At 39.0% G+C, this 20,136-nt stretch overlaps 1 protein-coding gene across 3 annotated transcripts; it reads left to right on the forward strand.

Annotated features, from left to right (window-relative positions):
* Positions 1 to 8,624: 8,624 nt before the first annotated feature.
* Positions 8,625 to 18,140, forward strand: SRSF1 (serine and arginine rich splicing factor 1). 3 transcript variants are annotated; one of them, XR_006196673.1, is made up of 6 exons: positions 8,625 to 8,949; positions 9,359 to 9,543; positions 9,917 to 10,089; positions 10,291 to 10,477; positions 10,855 to 12,260; positions 14,100 to 18,140. XR_006196673.1 is itself a non-coding variant. In XM_042916981.1 (5 exons), exons 1-5 carry the CDS (start codon positions 8,756 to 8,758, stop codon positions 10,875 to 10,877), a joined length of 762 nt encoding a protein of 253 aa, XP_042772915.1. In that variant the 5' UTR covers positions 8,625 to 8,755; the 3' UTR covers positions 10,878 to 13,152. The 3 variants fall into 3 exon arrangements, 1 of the variants encoding a protein (XP_042772915.1); XR_006196674.1 differs by lacking the exon at positions 14,100 to 18,140 and having other exon boundaries at positions 10,855 to 10,973; positions 11,894 to 13,152; XM_042916981.1 differs by lacking the exon at positions 14,100 to 18,140 and having other exon boundaries at positions 10,855 to 13,152.
* The last annotated feature ends 1,996 nt before the right edge of the window (positions 18,141 to 20,136 follow it).

Raw genomic sequence — 20,136 nt, forward strand, 5'->3', positions numbered from 1 at the left:
ACTTTTGTTTCCCTATGTGATATGTGGAGGGAATTTCAGAACTTTTTTTTTCCCCCCACAGGATAGGCCATATCTCCCCCCTGAAAACAAACAGAGAAATTTAATTAAGACAAGAACTTCAACCTACTTTCCACTAAGCTATATACCCACAATATCAAGTTAGTTGCAAAACAGAGTTGAGTTTCACTTATTCCTTCCCCAAAGAATAGTACAGGGGATCACCAACTGAACCACAAATGGTGATAATCCAAGGGCATAGGTCTTCAGAGCCTGAATAAGAACCCTGTAAAATTAGTGGGAACTTCTGTGTGAAGGGCATTCTACTGCTAGTTGACTTCTACATGCTATCACATTTAATCTTTACATCGACGCTGGGAAGTACTATTATTATCCCCATTTTATAGATGAAGAAACAGAGGCTTATGTTAAGGGACTTGTGCAAAATCACACAGCTAGTAAATAGTACAGGGGATTTCAACAGAAGCCCATCTTTCCACCACGCCAGAGTCCTGGATTCCAGAATAGGACACAGAGAGTAATACCACTGCCTGCCCATGGTTGCCATTACATAACAAGTGAGACCTTGGTTATTTTGTTAAGCCACTGAAATTTCTGGGACCGTTGTATTACTGCAGCCTTACCAAACAGAAGTTGGTTGAAGCATGTTTATTTACTGTTTGTTTATAGTGGTGTAAACTTTGGAAACTGATTTAATAACTTGGTACTGTGCAAATCATGCTTAGTGAGAGCCTCTGTTACTTTATACTATCCCCAAGTACCTCCTTTGATTTAGGAGAAAGGCTCAAAAATGATCGGCACTCCACAGGGAAGACTGAATCTGTGGCAGTATGGCTTTGGCATTCAAATAGTTGAATATAAATTGCTGCATCAACATCTAGATAAATAAATTGTTTGAAGGGCAATTAGAGTATTTGAAGAATACATTGTCACATGGAATTGTAACTGGAGCCCCAAATATTCCTATGTGTACTTGCAAACTAAGAGTTTATAAGAAACTTTCTGGAACTGTGACTTGAGAAAACAGTATTAGAAGAAATGCCTAGGGGCACCTGGGTGGCTCAGTCAGTAGAGCATAAGACTCTTGATCTCAGGGTTAAAGTTCAAGCTCCATGCTGGGTGTAGAAATTCCTTAGAAATAAACTTTTTTAAAGAAATTTCTACAATTTTTTTAAAACCTGGATTTAGTTGAGGCTTAAAAAAACCACGTTAGAGTGATAAGCAGTTATTGTATCCAAAAAGGTGAAAGATCTGAGTAATCTTTTAGACTGTTTCTTTTGTGTTAAGAAGCCTACCTAATGGGGCTTTCTAGTTGCACCAATTTAAAGCAACACCCACTTGCTCATTTTGAGAAAAACTATAAAGAAAGCTTTTTTCTAAATGCAGATATTTTAGACTGAGAAGCTGAAAATACTGCTTGGGCATATAAATTGTTTTCGGTGAATTCGTGCCATGCCTCTATAAAATTATTATACAGGCTTAGGAACGTATGGATAGAAATACTTCTTACCTCATTACTAATGTAGATATATTTTTGTGGGGATGGCTTGTTTAAGCTGTTGCTTGCACTGTCCAAACTGAGATCCAAAAGGTTACATAAAGGCTATTGAGACCTGTTTTTCAGCTCTTATTAGAGGAACCGGAAAAGGAAAAATGTACTGGACTATGTTGGGCTGGCAAGGTTCGTCCTTGCCTATGTACTGAGAGTGTCCTACATGTGGTTTAAATTGTGAACAATCCAGACTTCAGAAAATACATCAATGTCAGCCCATTATGACCTGATCAAATTTTCTGGTGGAGTTGGAGGGAGAGGTTATATTTCTGCAGAAAAGAGAGGAAGTTCCTCTAAAGGCAAACATTCTCATTCTCAATCATCTTATATAAAGACAGATTCCAAGACAGGAAATGCAGACTCTGAGCCAAGGGAAAGAATTTTTCTCCCCTGGAGTCTGGATTCTATGGAGAGTAGACAGTAACTTGGAAGAAATCGCAGCTGGTGAGGCAGAGTGGCTCCTGGACACATGCAAGCAGGTGTGAGCCAGACAAGGAAGAACCTCATGGGCATGGGTCTAGATTATAGACTACCCAGAAGTCCAGCATGATGGTACCAACACCAGCCTAAAAGCCGGTGGGATCCTAGAACTGTAGAAGACGATCTGCAACTTTTAGAAATTTCATCTGCAAACCCCACAGTGAGTGGACATTAACAGATACTTCCTTAGACCAAAGCCTGTTATGAACTCTTTGCAGGTCACATTACTTCCATGCAAGAATGGTTCCAAAGACCTGCACTCTTGCACTGGCAATCCTGAGTCCACTAGGCTACAAAAGAATGTAGCCCAAAGAAGCAGAGCAACAGCTCCTCTTCAAAGCTGGTCCAAATGGCAGGGCAGTTGGTTGCCAGCAGGTCTTGGTACCCTATCCCTAAACTGCAGTAATGGCTGATGAAGCGTGAGTAAACAATGAGTCACTTGAAAAGCGTACTACTTATGTTTACAAATATTAGCAATGTAAGTAAGATATTACCCATGACAAAAACACTATAGAGAGAGGGAGAGAGAGAGAGAGAGAGAGAGACCATGACAAAACTGAATTTTTGAATTAGGTTTAAGTATTAAAAAAAATAACAAAAGCAGGTTATTTTTCCTCTCAGTCAGAGGTTGGCAAACTTTTTCTGTAAAGAACCACATGGTAAATATTTTAGGCTTGTGGGCCACGGAGTCTATGTTGCAACTACTCCACTCTGCAAGTCTAGAAAAGTAATTCTAAGAGTTTTCAGCTAACCTGGAATATCTTTTAAAACAATAAAGAAAAAATAGTCATACTCTCAAAACTTCAAATAAAAAATTTTATTGAAATTATTTCAGGGCGCCTCGGTGGCTCCATCTGGTAAGCGTCCAACTTCAGCCCAGGTCATGATCTCATGTTTCATGGGTTTGAGCCCCACGTCAGGTTCTATGCTGACATCTCAGAGCCTGGAGCCCACCTTCAGATTCTGTGTCTCCCTCTCTCTCTCTCTCTCTCTCTCTCTCTGCCCCTCTCCCACTGGTGCTCTCTCAAAAATAAATAAATACACATTTTTTAAAAAGATACATTTTGGGGCACCTGGGTGGCTCAGTTAAACGTCCAACTTTGGCTCAGGTCATGATCTCAGGGTTTGTGAGTTTGAGCCCCACACTGGGTCTTGTTGACAGCTCAGACCCTGGAGCCTGCTTCGGATTCTGTGTCTCCCTCTCTCTCTGCCCCTCCCCAGCTCCCACTCTGTCTGTCTCTCTCTCAAAAATAAATATTAAAAAGAAATTTTAAAAAGAAATTATTTCCAATGCTTGGCAGCATTAACATATACTACTACTATTACTACTAATAATCATAGCTAATATTTACATAGGACTCACACTATTTGTCAAAAAAGGGTAGCATTTCTACCAAATAAAGCATATCTGCTATTTTTTAAAAGATTTTTTTACGTTTATTTATTTTGAGAGTGAGTGAGCAGGGGGAGGGGTAGAGAGAGAGGGAGAGAGAATCCTAATCAGGCTCAACCCCATCCGCACAGATGTGGGGCTTGAACCCATGAACCATGAGATCGTGACCTGAGCTGAAATCAAGAGCTGGACGCTTAACTGATTGAGCCACCCAGGTGCCCCTGAAGATTTTATTTTTAAGTAATCTCTATATCCAACACGGGGCTCAAACTCACAACCCCCAAATCAAGAATTGTGTGCTCTACCAACTGAGCAAGCCAGGTGCCCGTCGCCATATTTTTTTAACAAAATTCCTTAAAGAGCCAATTACCCCAATTAGGGAATGTACAACATGAATAGAGTTTTAATTTTTAAGAGAAAGAACTAAGCAGGAAAAGGGAGTAATAATAGTAACAGGAAGAAGAAGACGTGGTGAAAATATATCTTTGTAACAGACAATTTTAAGAGCTGTTTTCTGGCAAAATCATATTCTATTGTTATTAATAATGGGACCTTAAAGATGGGAAGAATTAGCCAAAAACAAAACAAGAAGAATCAAAGAATAAGGGAAGCCAGTCCTAAAATAAGATTACCAAGGGGCACCTGGGTGGCTCAATCAGTTAAGCACCAGACTTCGGCTCAGGTCAAGATCTCACGGCTCATGAGTTGAAGCCCCGTGTTGGGCTCTATGCTGACAGCTCAGAGCCTGGAGCCTCCTTCAGATTCTGTTCTCCCTCTCTCTTTGCTCCTCCCCAGCTTGCATTCTGTCTCTCTCTGTCTCTCAAGAATAATAAAAAATAAACAATTTTTTAAAAAAATAAGATTACCAAGACTGTATTATTAGATGACTTATTTGGGCCTGTAAAGTGGCCATCATTATTATGCTGTGAAATGAAAAATAATGCTTGTACCCATTGGGTCTACCCACTGGTAGCAACATGACGAGGTTTCCATAGAAACCTTCTCATCTAATTCTGCTCATCTAATGCCCCACCTCTTTCAAAAAGCAGTCAGCAAATGGTCAGTAATATTCATTTTAACAGAGATTTTACTGGTAGGAAGTTATAGTAGAAATCTGTCCTCAATATAGTTTATTAAAGAGGAGACAAATATAAATGAAATAAAAAGATATATACTATTTCTTCCTTTTTCAGAGAATATTTTTAATCACTGAAACAAGCGGAACAAGGGAAAAGAGTCATGCAAATGAACTGTTCCTGGAGGGAACTCCTATACACAGCAGAATCAAGTGCTCCTAATCTTTGGGTCTCTTCGCCCAGAAAAATAACAGTTATCCCCAAGGAAGACAGTAGGGATTGACACGTGTGTATGGAAAACAGGATTTCCAGATTTGGAAAGACGTATTTCAGTGCAAATTACTCTAGAACACTCCTAATCCCCAATGCCCTTAGAGAAATGGTACTAAAAAACTAAAAATGGTATTAAAAAAACACAATTTTATTGAGTTATAATTTACATACTATACAATTCATTTGCTTTGTGTACAATTCAATTATTTCTAGTATGTTTACAGAGTTTCATAACTATCACCATAGGTATAGAGATTTAAGTGTTTGGCAAATCACTGAAAACCTGCGTCTTGTAATTTCAACTTTCATGGTAATTAACTCTTTGAATTTTTCTTTTTTTTTTTCAAGTAATTATTTCCAGAATAAAATATAGTGCTGACGCTAGTATATACTTACTAAATTGAATCAAAAGGCTTGAAAATTTTTTGAGGAAGTTTTCATAAATAGCAACAGTGCTGAAAATAAGGCAGTTTCTGAGAATTAAGCTAGTAAAATCTATACTTAGTAGATTAGTTGGTTGTGGGAGCAATCCATAAAACTGCCAGTGAATGTGTAAGTGAGGAGTTTACAAACACTCTGAATCCTTAATTAAAATGAAGATGGGGGTGCCTGGGTGGCCCAACTCTTGATCTCAGCTCAGTCCATGATCTCAGGGTCCTGAGTTCAAGCCCCACACTGAGCTCTGCGCTGGGCATGAAGCCTACTTGAAAACAAACAAACAAAAAAGATGAGGATATAATCTCAGGAGGCAAGGTGGAAGTGGCTGTAATTTGGTCCACAGAAATCTAATCAATTGTCTAGTATACTGTTTAGACAAAGTTTATGTGCAGATTAGCCTACAGAAAGAGAATTGCCAATCTTTACCCAGCATTGTCCAGGAAACAGACCCACAAAACCCATGGGGGTATGAGTTTTCCTGTCTTTGAAGAGGCATACTCTGAGATGGGGCAGGGATTTTTTCAGGCCTCGCCATTGTCTGAATGAAATCTCTCAAAACAATTCGTCTCATTTTGCTTTGATTCCTCATTTACTAAGCAACTGTCTGATATGCTTTCCAGACCCGCCAAAACAGTTATCTTTGGTTTGTATAATTTGAGCATCCTGGCTACCAAAAATTAATCTGTCCCCAACAAATGAACAAATGACTTGGTTTATTTTCTTATTTTTTGCTCTTGTGGACTAAAATATGTTAATCAACTCTGGGACACTGATATTACTATCACACCCTGAACTGTAATAATCACCAAACTAATGTCATCCTGGGAAATCTCGATAAACGGCCAGACTTTTCCTGCTACATCCTGAACTCATCATGGACCCCAGAACCTATAATTTGGTTACGTTCAAATACAATAAAAGGAGCCAACAGAGGAACAAGAATGTCTCATTCACTCTATATTAAATTCTACTTGGGGCGCCTGGGTTGGCTCAGTCGGTTAAGCGTCAGGGTCATGTTCGGCTGGGGTCATGTCTCACCGTTTGCGGGTTCGGCCCCGCGTTGGGCTCTGTGCTGACAACTCGGAGCTTGGAGCCTGCTTTGGATTCTGTGTCTCCCTCTCTGTCTGCCCCTCCCCCACTCACACTCCGTGTCTCTCAAAAATAAATAAAATTTTTTAAAATTAAAAAAAAAAAATTCTACTTGTATTCCTCTGAACTGAACAAAATCAGAAATGACTGCATTAAATTGGAAAAGAATAAATCAAAGCCAATTCACAATTTTCTTATTTTTCTGGAACAAAAATGTCTTGAAATTAAAAGCAACTATGTTTAAATCACTTCAGTTATCATTAACATTATTCAACAGATGAACTTGAATAACTCTTAAGTGGAGGTATAAAATAACAAAGTGTGCTAACTAAATAACTATTGAACGAACCAATCAATACATGATATGCCTGCAACTTTTTAAAAAACTCTCATCTCTTCTGCTACTAACTGAATAGGACAGGGCTAGAAACTGAATCAATTTGTTGAAATAGTGTCTTTTTTGGTCAGCTTCTCATTTTAAAAACGATCAGGTTCTTTTGTTTTTATTAAAAGCTCACTGTCAAAAAATATCATTGAAGGATACTCAGTGAAGGATGCTCTGAAAGATAATCTGTCCTTCCCTCTAAAATTTTCAGAGGTTTCTTTTTCCCCTGTGAGAATCTAGACACCCCTTTAAGAATCTGATTACAATTTCAAATCCTCTTTGAAGAAAAAGTACATGCACATATACACAGAATTTTGGAAACCATCACAGAGAGTTCAAACACAACCAGAGATCCTCTATGGGTCCGTTGAGGATCAAATTGAATTTGTATTTTGGGATCACTCAGACGTTTGTAAAATGCACTGTCAACTTTTAGAACTAAGAAAACATGCCATTCTCCTAAACAACCTATTTATTTTCTAATTTCAAAGGCATTTAGACTTTTGAATATACTTGTGTTCCCTTCTTTATCATGACTTCCGGAATGAGCGGAGTGAGACTTGCAGTGCATCTTTAGGAACCGATCAGGATATTACTGCTGGCATTTTGTGTAGTAACCTCACCCTGATTTCACCTTAATCCCTCCCTGCTTATTTTCCCATTCGCCCTGAGTTCTTGGTCCAGTTCTAATAATGTGTTATGGTATCTCTGTAAATTGCCTCACACACATCCTTGGGGACTGTTGCAAACAAATACAGAATATGAAGAAAATCATCCTTACACACAGGGTGCAGATGTTTTAGCATATTTATGACTGCAGAGTTTTCTTAAAAATTGAACTCATTACTAATATTTTAAAATCCCAACACTTCACATAAAAATCCAGACTTCAGAGGTCTCTCTAAAAAAGTTCCTAACTCCCTGGGCCAGCAGGCAAGAGGGCTCAGTCCTGAGCAGCAACAGTGGTCTCCAGTGGTCACAGTTCTCACACATCCATTTTGCTCGTTTATATTACCTGAGAGGCCCGGAAGGAGTTCATAAAAGGGAACAAACTTCAAGATTTTGCATACACACACACGCTTTTCTCGTTCTTTCAAAGGGCTGGATACATAACAGGCACGTCACTCTTCAAGCCTTCACTGGACCTCTCCTCTGCGGTAGGGCTAGGCAATTAAAGAGAAGCTGAGGTCTGAGTCCTGGCTGACTGAATACAGCTCAAACCACCGCCACTACATCAAGGTGTGTTGAACTGAGCCATACAAAGTTAAGTTTTAAACCGACGGTGGAACGGTACTTGGTGCAAAGTATTTACCAAGGAGTCTAAGCTGGGTTGCCCTAAATTAGACGCTTATCTACGCAGCTCACCGCCTGAGCGCAGGAGAAGGGGCGGGAATACAAAGTCAAGCCTCGGCTCCTGATTGAATCACAAGCCTGAATCACAAGCGGCGGAACTCCTGGACTGGCCGCACTCTCCGAGAATGTCCGCGTTTCCGGAGCAACGGCCAGGTCCCTTCCCCTTTAACTCCGCCCCCGGCAGTCTTTCCCGCCAAAGGCCGTTAACGCCGCAGAGCATTGTGGGACACAGCTCAAGGCTAGGTTTCACCAAAGGCTTTCAAGGCGCGGACTTGTTTTTAAAAGGGACTCATTCCTGGGAAGGTTGACTATCCTTTAAGACTCGTCAGGGATTAGTAGCCCGTTTACCGATGGATCTGTGTTTAATTCTTACCAAACGACTGGTCACTTCACTGGCAAGCCACTCCGCAAATCGGGAACGCGGGGAACTTTTTTCTCCCTTCGCGCGGAGGGTGACGTCGCACGTGCGTGAGCGTACCTATCGCAGTACCCGTTACGCTCTTGCGCGTGCGTACTGAGATCGAATAGCTGCTTCCTCCCGCTTCTCTTCCTCCCTCCCCCCATATCCGTGCGCCGAGCTGATAAAGGCGCCATTTTGGAGGGGCCGCGGGAGACGTGGTGTCGCTGCGGGCTCGCTCTGCCGTGCGCTAGGCTTGGTGGGAAGGCCTGTTCTCGAGTCCGCGCTTTTCGTCGCCGCCATGTCGGGAGGTGGTGTGATTCGTGGCCCGGCAGGGAACAACGATTGCCGCATCTACGTGGGTAACTTACCTCCAGACATCCGAACCAAGGACATTGAGGACGTGTTCTACAAATACGGTGCTATCCGTGACATCGATCTCAAGAATCGCCGCGGAGGACCGCCCTTCGCCTTCGTTGAGTTCGAGGACCCTCGGTGAGGCGGCCCGGGGCTTGCGGCCTTGAGGCAATAAGTTGGGAGTAGTTGGGAAAGGCCTTGATACAAAGAATGGGGAGGTGGGCTCTTAGGTTGGGGGTAAGACGATGTCGCCCATGCAGGAGTCGAGTAAGGAGCCGAGTCGCTGTGGCTTCTCTGGTGACTGGGCCCATGGACGTCCCCAGAGCGGACTTTCGGTCTCGGAGCGGGAAACTGAGGCGCTGAGGGCTGGTGTAGTGGTCGGGAACCTGGCGTGCTTCTGGGTGGGGGAGGGGCCATTCCTATTATGCAGCGCATGTGGGCTCTTCCATGCTGGGTGCGCATGTGCGGGGGGCCGCTAGTTCCCGACTGAGTTAGCTGCCCCTCCCGGTCCTTTTTCTTACGCCTTTTGCTTTCTATGATCACGCAGAGACGCGGAAGACGCGGTATATGGTCGCGACGGCTATGATTACGATGGATACCGTCTGCGGGTGGAGTTTCCTCGAAGCGGCCGTGGCACCGGCCGAGGCGGCGGCGGGGGTGGAGGTGGCGGGGCTCCCCGAGGCCGCTATGGCCCCCCATCCAGGCGTTCTGAAAACAGAGTGGTTGTCTCTGGTGAGTTTACTGTTCGTGTGGGTTGTTGAGAAGGGACAGAAACCACTTTTAAGTTTTTCCTTGCGTGAGCAGTGTTGACAAATGCAAGTTTTTGTGATAGGTCTTAAATTAGTTGCTCGGGTAAATTTAGTAACAAGGAACACTGTAGTGGAGATATACCTGTTACCACGTAGTTATTTACTATTAGGTTGAGTACCTAGAATATGAAGATCTTTGCTTTGCAAGTAAGTTTGGACTCTGGATTCCAGGATCTTAGCAGCTCTTAACCTAGGATCTTGAGTCTAATTAATTTTAAAGTAGTTTTTGTTCTAGTGTAAATTTCAAGTTTAATGTGAAATATAGAGTGAGTGGTGTTGAAAAAATACCTTTTTAGGACTGCCTCCAAGTGGAAGCTGGCAGGATCTGAAGGATCACATGCGTGAAGCAGGTGATGTATGTTATGCTGATGTTTACCGAGATGGCACTGGTGTCGTGGAGTTTGTACGGAAAGAAGATATGACCTATGCAGTTCGAAAACTGGATAACACTAAGTTTAGATCCCATGAGGTAGGTTTTTTACACTTACTCTTTTCTTTGGCCAGAATTGGAAACAGTGGTCTTAACAGTGGAATTTGAAGGTAAGATTCAGGCAAGGGTGTCCAAGTAAAGTACCAGATTTCTGGTTTTAGTTACATTGTATTCGTTCAGCATGCCTGAAGACAGGTGAAAGCTTAGATCTTTCAATCGAAAGTTCTGTCTATTCAATAGGGAGAAACTGCCTACATCCGGGTTAAAGTTGATGGGCCCAGAAGTCCAAGTTATGGAAGATCACGATCTCGAAGCCGTAGTCGTAGCAGAAGCCGTAGCAGAAGCAACAGCAGGAGTCGCAGTTATTCCCCAAGGAGAAGCAGAGGATCACCACGCTATTCTCCCCGTCATAGCAGATCTCGCTCTCGTACATAAGATGATTGGTGACACTTTTTGTAGAACCCATGTTGTATACAGTTTTCCTTTACTCAGTACAATCTTTTCATTTTTTAATTCAAACTGTTTTGTTCAGAATGGGCTAAAGTGTTGAATTGCATTCTTGTGTAATATCCCCTTGCTCCTAACATCTACATTCCCCTCATGTCTGATAAAATGTATTTTAAGTGATGTCATAGACAGGATTGTTTAAATTTAGTTAACTCTCCATGCTCTTCAGACTGTGATATTGTGTAAATGTCTATTCTGCTCTGGTTTGTGTGAACTGGGGATGTTGGGGGGTGTTTGTGGTTATCTTACCTGGGGAAGTTCTTATGTTTATCTTGCTTTTCATGTGTCTTTCTGTAGACATATCTGAAGAGATGGATTAAGAATGCTTTGGATTAAGGATTGTGGAGCACATTTCAATCATTTTAGGATTGTCAAAAGGAGGATTGAGGAGGATCAGATCAATAATGGAGGCAATGGTATGACTCCAAGTGCTATTGTCACAGATGAAATTGGCAGTATTGACCTTATACTAAAAGGCAAGGGTTTAAAGTGATTATATACATCTACCTTAAAACACTTGCAAACATCTTATGCAGTTATCTTTAGCTACAATTGCTTTGCTCTTTAAACCTTGGCAATTGTGGCAAATGTTACATTGCCCATTTTGTAACAATTTATTTTGCTCCCTTCCCCCTTTTTTTGTTTTAATAGGGACTAATGTGGGAAGAACTGGCTAATTTGTCACAGTGCTTAGTTACAACTGTTAATGTGTGACCTGCTGTTGGTGTACATGTGGGTACAGGGTGTCTTTAATTCCAACCAGATAGAGTATAATATCAATACTGCTAAATCTGCATGTCCTCTGTGTGACTGATATAGCGTTGCTATTTCATTTTTTTAAGACAAAATGAAAGCAAAATAGAGAATTCCAATGTATTGGTGTAGATAATCTAGTTGGGAATACTTTTTAAGTCTCACCTTCCCCTTTTAACTAATATTCATAATTGACTCGTTTAAAACACTTTAATTTACAAATTAAATTGCAGATGGGAGCATTAGGTTTAGTTTAGACTTAGGGTGGGTAGCAATACCAGTAAACTTTTCAACTACATAACTTTTTGCAACCACAAAACCTGTAATACGCTGTACAGTAACAAGTGTTGGCATTATCAGTTGAACTGTAAATATAAAATGCTTCTTCCAATTAGTCTCTATGATGATTAAGTTTCTAAATTTATCTGAACACCATTCAGAAACTTGTTTTGGGGAATTTGATAGTTATTGATGTACATCTGTTAAACTGATGACAGACATAACTCATCATTCCCCAGAAACCTTTTTTGATTACAGTATCTAACATTTTGCCTCCTCTTTTTTGGTTTTGCTGGTTATAAAGGTTTGGATTGGAGAGGGCTCACTGGATCCCAATCCTTGGAGCTGGATCATTGGATTCAAATCATAATGTGGATAGGATAGGGAGGATGAATTACAAGGATTCATGGAGCGGGATCAGATTACCAGGAACATAGGAGTGGATTCCTGCCCCAACCAAACCGCATTCGTGTGGATTTTTTTTTTTTTTTTTTTTTATTCAACTTAATTGGCTATTCCAAAGATTTTTTTTTTTCCTATTTTTGACGATTGGAGCCCTTAAGATGCACGATGGAATTGTGTTTTGCATTTTTTGGTAAAAGGAGCAAAGCGAGGACCTGGAGATAATACGCTGGAGCAATCTCCTTGGAAGGATTCAGCACGAGTAGATGGTAAACATTTAAAGGGGAAAGGGGGGGTTTGTTTAAAATAGTAAATCAGTAAGTCACTTCTAAATTTAAAGAACAAAATTGGAGTTGAAGAATAAGTAGGTTTCCAATTGGCTATTGCCGTTTTTCTTTGAAAAAAAAATAAACATTTTTTAAAAAACTATGCATGGTTGTCCTTTTTCCTCTTCATGTAAAATTTTAAGTGGGTGACTATCCGTTAATACTTTGATAAGATACTGATTCTTGTGTTATGTATTAGTAAATTAAAGCTTCTTGAAAGGTAATCTCTAATAAATGGTATTAGCCATCTCTTAATGTTAATTGTGAAAGTCTTCAGGGAGATAAGAAGGAATTTGGTGTATATAATATGGTAAATGGGATGATCTAGTTTCTGAAAGATAAGTTTCCCGTACTTTGACAAAAATGATTAGAAATTTATAGATGTTTATTTTTTGGTGATAATCTAGACAGCATAGGTTTTTGTGCAAAATTTGGGTAGTGACTAGTTAATGTTAACTTGGGGATAGTGTTGGAGATTGTCAAGCTCTTCTCAAAAATTGGTAAGTATTAAATGTTCAATTCACGGATTAAAAACAAATTACTTTGTTTTGAAATGTGAATACTACACTAGAATATTAACTGCTTATATTTGAGTGAATTATTGTTAATAAAAAGCTGGGCTTTAAAATTTTGCCTGTGAACCCTTGTCAACCATAAGATTATTCTGTATCCAAAACCTACCAAAGCAGTGATTTATAGCTTAGTCTGCTATTTCTTGTATCTTTTTACTTGACAGCCCCTTGGTGCTAAATTTTCAGTGAATTGGGGAAGTAGATTTTTAGTTAAAATCCCTTATCTTTTTCTTTTGATTTCCTCATAGCTAGTCAAAAACCATCAAAACACATTTTTTGCACCCAAAAGAAATAACTAAATCTTAACATTTGCCTTGGATGCTAATCAGAGTTGGAAGCTGAATTTAAGACCACTATGCAGGTGACATAATTTCAGACCTAGAAAAAACTAGACCTGATCTTGGTGGTAGAGGAAATGGGCCCCGAGAGAGATTTGCATAAGGGCACCTAACCAAAACAAGTAGATGAGCCTTGTGGAATGTAGGGAGGAAGGGAAGGGATCTTAAGTTCAAAACAGATTCTTTATTTAAGTAAAGAACTTGGTATAGACTAAGAAAATTACTAGTTCTTATGCAAGAATTTAAAATCCAATGTTCAAGAAGTGGAAAGATTTTTACTATTAAAACTGACAAGTTCTGTTTTATGTGTAGAATATAAGTATTTTAAACAACTAATTTTGGGAAGGTTAATGTGAGCTAGGCTTAAGCCTGTGTTCATTGAATGTGTTGGAAATCAGACCAAGATGAAAATGCCTTCACTCAAGATTGAGTGCATTAAACCTGAGTTGAAAGATGTACTCTACTAAAAATCGTGGTAGTTCCAACCTCAGAATTGAAGTGAGATGAGAAATGTGTCATAAATAGGCTGTCTGAAGATGAGAGAACTTGACTGCATATTTATGAAAGATAGAGGGGTGTGGGTCCAGACCGCTGGAAGCTGTGAGGGGAGATGTAGGCTTTGTTGTTTTTGTTTTGTTTTGTTTTTTCCAGTCTTAGGAAATGAGTCCTAAACCTCTCCTGTTTTGGCAGCTACTAGAAGAAAGTCCTATTGTTTTAGAACTAAAAAAGCTGCCCTGTATTGTTCCCCTTTTCTCTCCCTATTTGTGTCTCCTTAGAATAGTGTAGGGAACCTATAATTAGTTTGTTATTTTCTAACCAAGGAAAAACTCCTCTAAGTCTTTCTAAGAAGCAATTATTTTTCATAACGTCAGATTGAATAACCCACCTTGCTGTTCAGCCCACATCCTTCTGGAAACAAAAGGTAAGAAACCCATTTTCTGATTCGTAATTGTTTGGGATCTGAATTTTATTTTAAAATTTTGTTCAATAATTTTTTTTAATTTTGTATAACGGAATTTCCTCATTTAAAATGTTTTTTCTCCTAAGTTTTATACTTTTATAAATTTTGAGTGTTCCCATGGACACTCATTGTAGTGTTTAAGTTGAATAAGATTGATTTAGAATTTCAGCTTTCTCAGTTTTATCTTTGAAACATCTTGCTCATTAGGGCTGACGGGTTTTTTGTTTTTTTTCAAGTTTTCTGTGTAGATGAACTGCGTCTTTTCACTTTGTACATGAAGCGCTGAAATTACAAATTAAGTTATATGTATGTATTTTTCATAAGTAGTAGTAAAAGCTATTAGGCTGAAGTTCTGTTGTTACATAACCATCCTTTGGTTTCACTTAGTTTTATCCCGGTATAGAGTGCAAAGGCAGAAAACAGGTTCACAATCTCTTATCCAAAAAACTCTGAAAACAAAATTTGTTGTTGAATGTAAAACCTGACCAGAATTGATGGCTTCATTTTGCACTTTCTGGGGCTATGCTGTCTTCTGCAGAAATATTGGTGTTTTGTTACACAGTTGCCATAGGCTTTGCTGAGGGTGTTACATGATACAGGGGCTATATACCATATATTTTAATATTATAAAGTGAAAATGACTCTAAATTTCAAATACATTTGCCTCCACAAGTTTGGGTAAGAGATTGTAGAGCTAATAGAATGAAGAGCTAAACCTGTATAACTTTGAGCTTGTGAGTGAAAAACCTGTTAAGTGTGGATCCTTTATTGAGATGTAAGTTCCCCATCTTTTTAGGCTGAAGCAGCCACGAGAAAAAAGGTATGACCCACATTTCTTTATATTCTGTCGCTGTTGTGGACTCAACAATTGTACTCCACTGAAGGAAATTCTGCCATCCTAGTGTATGTAGTGGTACATTTTATTCTTGGGGGGTAATTTTTTTCAGTACTTTACAGGACTTTATATTGATCAGTCTGATCCTATAGGAGAAGCTGGGATTGGCATGAAGTAATGAGATTATAAGGAAGCATCTGTTCATTGTGTTCATTTTGATTGCATATTGAACAAATAGCAATCCTGGCAAAAAAAAGAGGCCCAGGAAGTTAGACTTATTCCCGTGATTGAGGACTTTGGGGATGCTTCTTGATTAACTTCAAAAGCTATACCTGACAGGCTTACATTAAAGGTGGTTGTGATTTTGTAGGAATCGAATTTTTGTTACAAAAAGCACTTGATGTTTCTGAAAAAATAAATTGAATAAATTAGTCTTTGTCATGTAGAAGTTAATTTAGGCAGAAATAACCTCATAATAAACATTCTAATAAGTTCTGCAGCTGGGTTATTGGGGAGAGAAAATTTACACTTAACGCATACCTTTGCATAAGGTGGTTGCAGTTGTAGGTAGGTGTGCAAAACAGATAGATGAAACAATACTTAAGATCTTGAGTTCTGCAGATCCTGGGTGTTTGTCTTTATCTCTTAAGCACAAAGGAGTTAACGGTCAACAAAGTTAAATGTCTTAACTCCTATAATTTAGGACTGTAATCTGTCAACTATTGATAGAACTATCGGTGTGAAGATAGTGGAAATTGAGAGCCTCTATAGAATGCTATATTCATCTTCACCAAATATGAACAAAACCACTTGTAGGGATGCCAGATGTCTAATTTTCTTTCTTTCTTTTTTTTTTTTTAAATATTCCACTCCTGTTTGAATAAATGCTAGGGAAAACCGTATGGCCACTAGAGGGGGCTATTACACAAAATCAACCAGGAAATTAATCCCTACTGTAAAACATCCCAAAGCAAGGTGGAAAGCAACTGCCTTAATCCTATTAGCTTCAAAGTTAAGTGGGGTTTTTTGAGTAAGTTTCCTTACTATAACTTTACCTTTTGCCTTCCCATCTGTTGAGTAGGAATCCATTTAGGTCTTGAATAGAGATTTACTAGTACTGAACGAACCTATAAAGAAAAATATGTCTAGGTTTGGGGACTTAGGAGAAAACGCTGTAGATGTGAATTTGCTTGTTTTCCCTTGTACACCTACAGGTATAGATCAGTAAGGCCAGAAGTATAAGAATTGGATACAGGAGTAGATGTGCTACACAAAGCAATCTAGGCATAAAATTGGTCCTATACTAGGAAAAACAAATATGTATTCTGGGACCTTTATTGCTTGTTTATATGGCGTGAAACAGGTTTCTGGAATCTTCTTTCTTAGCATTACTGAAAGACTTAATGAATATTAGTGTGTCTTAAAATCCTGCTTATTCATCAGGTTAACTGTTTACATTTGTCTGTTCTCTAGGCTTTGCTTAACTAGACACAATATCTTGTGACCATAAAGTCTGTACACATAGTTCTCTTGTCATGTTTACTTAATGCCATTTTATATTAAGAAAGCTTAAATTTCAGCATTTGTCATTCCCATCATTCCCCTCTCTATAACCTTATATTGCAAAAAAACTCAAAGGACACAAACTTAACTCTTGTTTAAATTCACTATAAAAATACTGTTAAAAATTTTTAGGTCCAGTCGATGATACAGTTTACTCAAGAAAATGGGTATGGGAGCACACACCTTAAAACATTGATGTTAGAAACTTGTATGCTTTGAAGAATAAGATTCTAAAAGAGCAAATAAAAGTATTTTTCAAGAGAGAGCAGAATCAAGTTTACACAGAGGTTGCCTGCTTAACTAACATTTTATGTGGCAAGTGTAGCCACAGAAGGTGGTTGCTGACTAGCAGGCTTGGTGCAGGTTGGGTTGAGAGGACTCTAGGTTGATTATGCCTGTGTCTTTAATCTTAGCAGTGTTAGCTATGGGGTCTCCTTAGCCGAACTTGTGAAGAAGCACTCTGAAACCAAAATTGTACAATTGGAACTCCAGAATTGACTTTGTAAAAGAAAAAAGCTGAACTTGGAGATTGTAAATTGCCAGAGGCATGGTAGAATTATGTCCTGAGGTGCTATTAGGGAAGCCTTAACACATAAAGTTTGGGATAAGTTTTCAAGTTGTGGCAACGATTAAGGTGTAAAACTTAGGAATGGACTGCTGTATGGGTCAAAAGACAACCGACAGCCTTTAAATAGGACTTGGAAGTACTGGGCTGAATCTCTCCTGCCCTTAAAGTGGCTTACTTGGAAATTTGAGTTAACAACATCTACTGTATGGTCAGTGAATTGTAAGTGTGGTTAGAATTTCATTAGTATCCTCACCGCAAGCCCCAACTGTCCACCAGCCACTGTTGGTAGGGTGATTTTTTTTTTTTTTTTTTTTTTTTTTTTTTTAATGAAAAATTTATCCTGTCACTCCCTACTAGAGTATTTTGAAACCTCATTGCTTGGAGGTTAGTCTTAGAAATAAGGCACCTGAGGCCCTTGGTAACCTAGCCCCCAGCCTACCTTTATAGCTTCATCTCTAGCCCTCCCCTGATAACGCTCCATATCCCAGGACGTGGCGTTCCCTAGCATTTCTTGCATTTGGTCCTAGTGGTTTTTTTCTCCTGCAGTGCCTTCCATCTCTTCATTTAGAAAGATTTAACATTGGATAGTATGTCAAAAATCACCTCCTGGAAACTTAATGCCCGTCATACGGACAGAATCATTCCTTTGTGTGTGGACACAGACTTGTGTGTGTGTGTACCTTGAGTTTAGCTAGGTCACCTAGCTTGCTTGCACTATCCAGCCATCTACTTCAACTTCCTTGTTTCATGAATTTTAATTTCCTGAGGAACCAAGGTGGTGTCTGGCACGATAGTCACTAAATAAACTTATTTGAATGAGCACTATTGGTCCTTCCCCTGTTCCCACAGAGTATTTCTACTGTATCTTAACTTTTGCCATTCTGTCTTGATTATCAGTGAGTTGTTTATGTATCTGTCTTTTCTAACAGGTCATAACCTTTCTTCCTCCCCCTTCCAGGTATAGCACAAAATAGCTATGCACTGAATAGACACTCAAGATAATCATTCAATTGCTTTGGAAGAGAAACCTAGAAATTTGAATGATTTCCCATTCTGAGTATCTTGAATAAGTAATCAGTAAATATAGGTTTATATTTTTTCTGTGTCTAAGTTGGGAATAAATCTTTGTTATTGATTGTGTAGTAGTAGAAGCTAAATATTTGTATGTAACATTAAAATATCATTTTCCATTCTGTGACCTCCTGGAGTGTTTCTAATTATTTTTGGAGACTTTTTTTTTTTTTTTTTTTTTTTGAGTTATAAAATAAACCAAAAGTGACATCCACGTTTTAAGGCGTGAAATGTTGGCTGGCACTAAAACAAAGACAACTGAAAATGGTTCCTTTGTCCTCTAAAACTAGGTAGTAGAATTGCATACCACTTTCTGTGTAACCAGTTTTTAGCCCAGTACCATTGTACCTACAACTTGAACTAGAGCTTATTTGCCAGATAAGTTCAAAATGCTGTTCAGTTTTGTGTTCCATCTCCATTTGCCATACCAGCATCCTTATCTATACACCCAAATTCATTACTGAAGTGTTTTAGCTGATTTCATGTCAACTCCCTTAATACGAATCAACAATAGGTCTACCTTTCCAATTTATCACTATTCTCAGTCACATCTTCCCTTGCTCTGGTTGATTTGGTAAATAACGGACCATGCTTGTTTTTACTTTTGTGTGTTTGTAGACCTTTCTCCTTCCCTCCCCATTAGTCACCCTGAAGCTTCCAAGTCCTGATCATCCTCTGTTAAACTTCATTCCTGAAACTATAAACTTCACATTTCTTCTCTGTGATGCATTTAATCTCACAAATTTATTTTATTACTATTGGAAGTTTTGTGGTTTTTTAGTACCCAGTGAGGTTTCTGTAGAAGTATTTGTATCTCCCATTCAGCCAAATGCAGTGCTGAAAGTGCTGAAAGAACTTTTATTCCTTAGAAGCAACACACTATAGAAGTCTATTTCACAAGCTTGGGTTAACTGGTTGGATTGAGAAAACTATTGTGTTCTTAACACTGCATCAAATAATGGCTCCTCAAATGTGAAACTAGGAAATTCAAATTTAACTTCTAATCCAAGTAACTTTTCCCATTATAATGTTGCCCCAAGATCAGTCTTATAAAGTCCAGAAGAAAGTTGTTTTTGTTTTTGTTTTTTTGGTAAGCTGTGCACACTCTGAGAATAGATCATCAAGAATTGATGCTGTTGTCTCCCTAAGGGTAGAATGGTTCCCTCCTGGTGCTTCTTCCTGTGTCTCCTTTTTACATCATTCTTAGTCATGATTCTTAACAGAAGAAGCTTTAAATTACTTCCAGACTTTGTGGTCATACCTCAATGAGAATTCCTGCAGATTTCCCTTTGGGGTTGGATTCTTTTGGTGGTTATTTATCCAAAAAGGCATTCATATGTGAAGATTTATATAGAATTTAGGAAATGGGTAATATATTTCCTTGGTTTGGGAGAATCTTAACATGACTTCGGGACCCTGCCCTGGTTAATTGTCTCAAAGCCAAGAGACTCAACAAACCTCTCCTTCACTACCAGCATCCCCGTTCCTTTTGCCTCTAATTCAACCACCCCTTCGTGATCAGCTAAAGACTTAAGCATTCTTGGACTAATTGCACTATAATTCTGCTTTGCTTTTCTTCACATTTATATATTGTTGCATATGATGTATGCGCTTGCATGTTGCTTTTAATCTGTTGTATAATTGTTTTGTGTACATATATTTCCCCTGGCTACATAGTAAACTGAGCAAGCACTGTTAACTTTTTGACACTTCCAAGATGCTCATATTGCTAATGCCTTAATGTTTATGAATAAATCTGTTCATAAAATCCTATACAGGTGCACTGCATGGCTTAAGTGGTATGGTCCTCTAATCAGATTGGGCTTATTTCCAAAGTAGTGACTTCAAGGGTTCATGCCCTTGCTACCTTTTTTAAAGGAAAAATGCAAAGGCATTAAATACCTTATTCTC

This window comes from Panthera leo, chromosome E1 (genome assembly GCF_018350215.1).
Source record: "Panthera leo isolate Ple1 chromosome E1, P.leo_Ple1_pat1.1, whole genome shotgun sequence".
Classification (NCBI taxonomy): Eukaryota; Metazoa; Chordata; class Mammalia; order Carnivora; family Felidae; genus Panthera; species Panthera leo.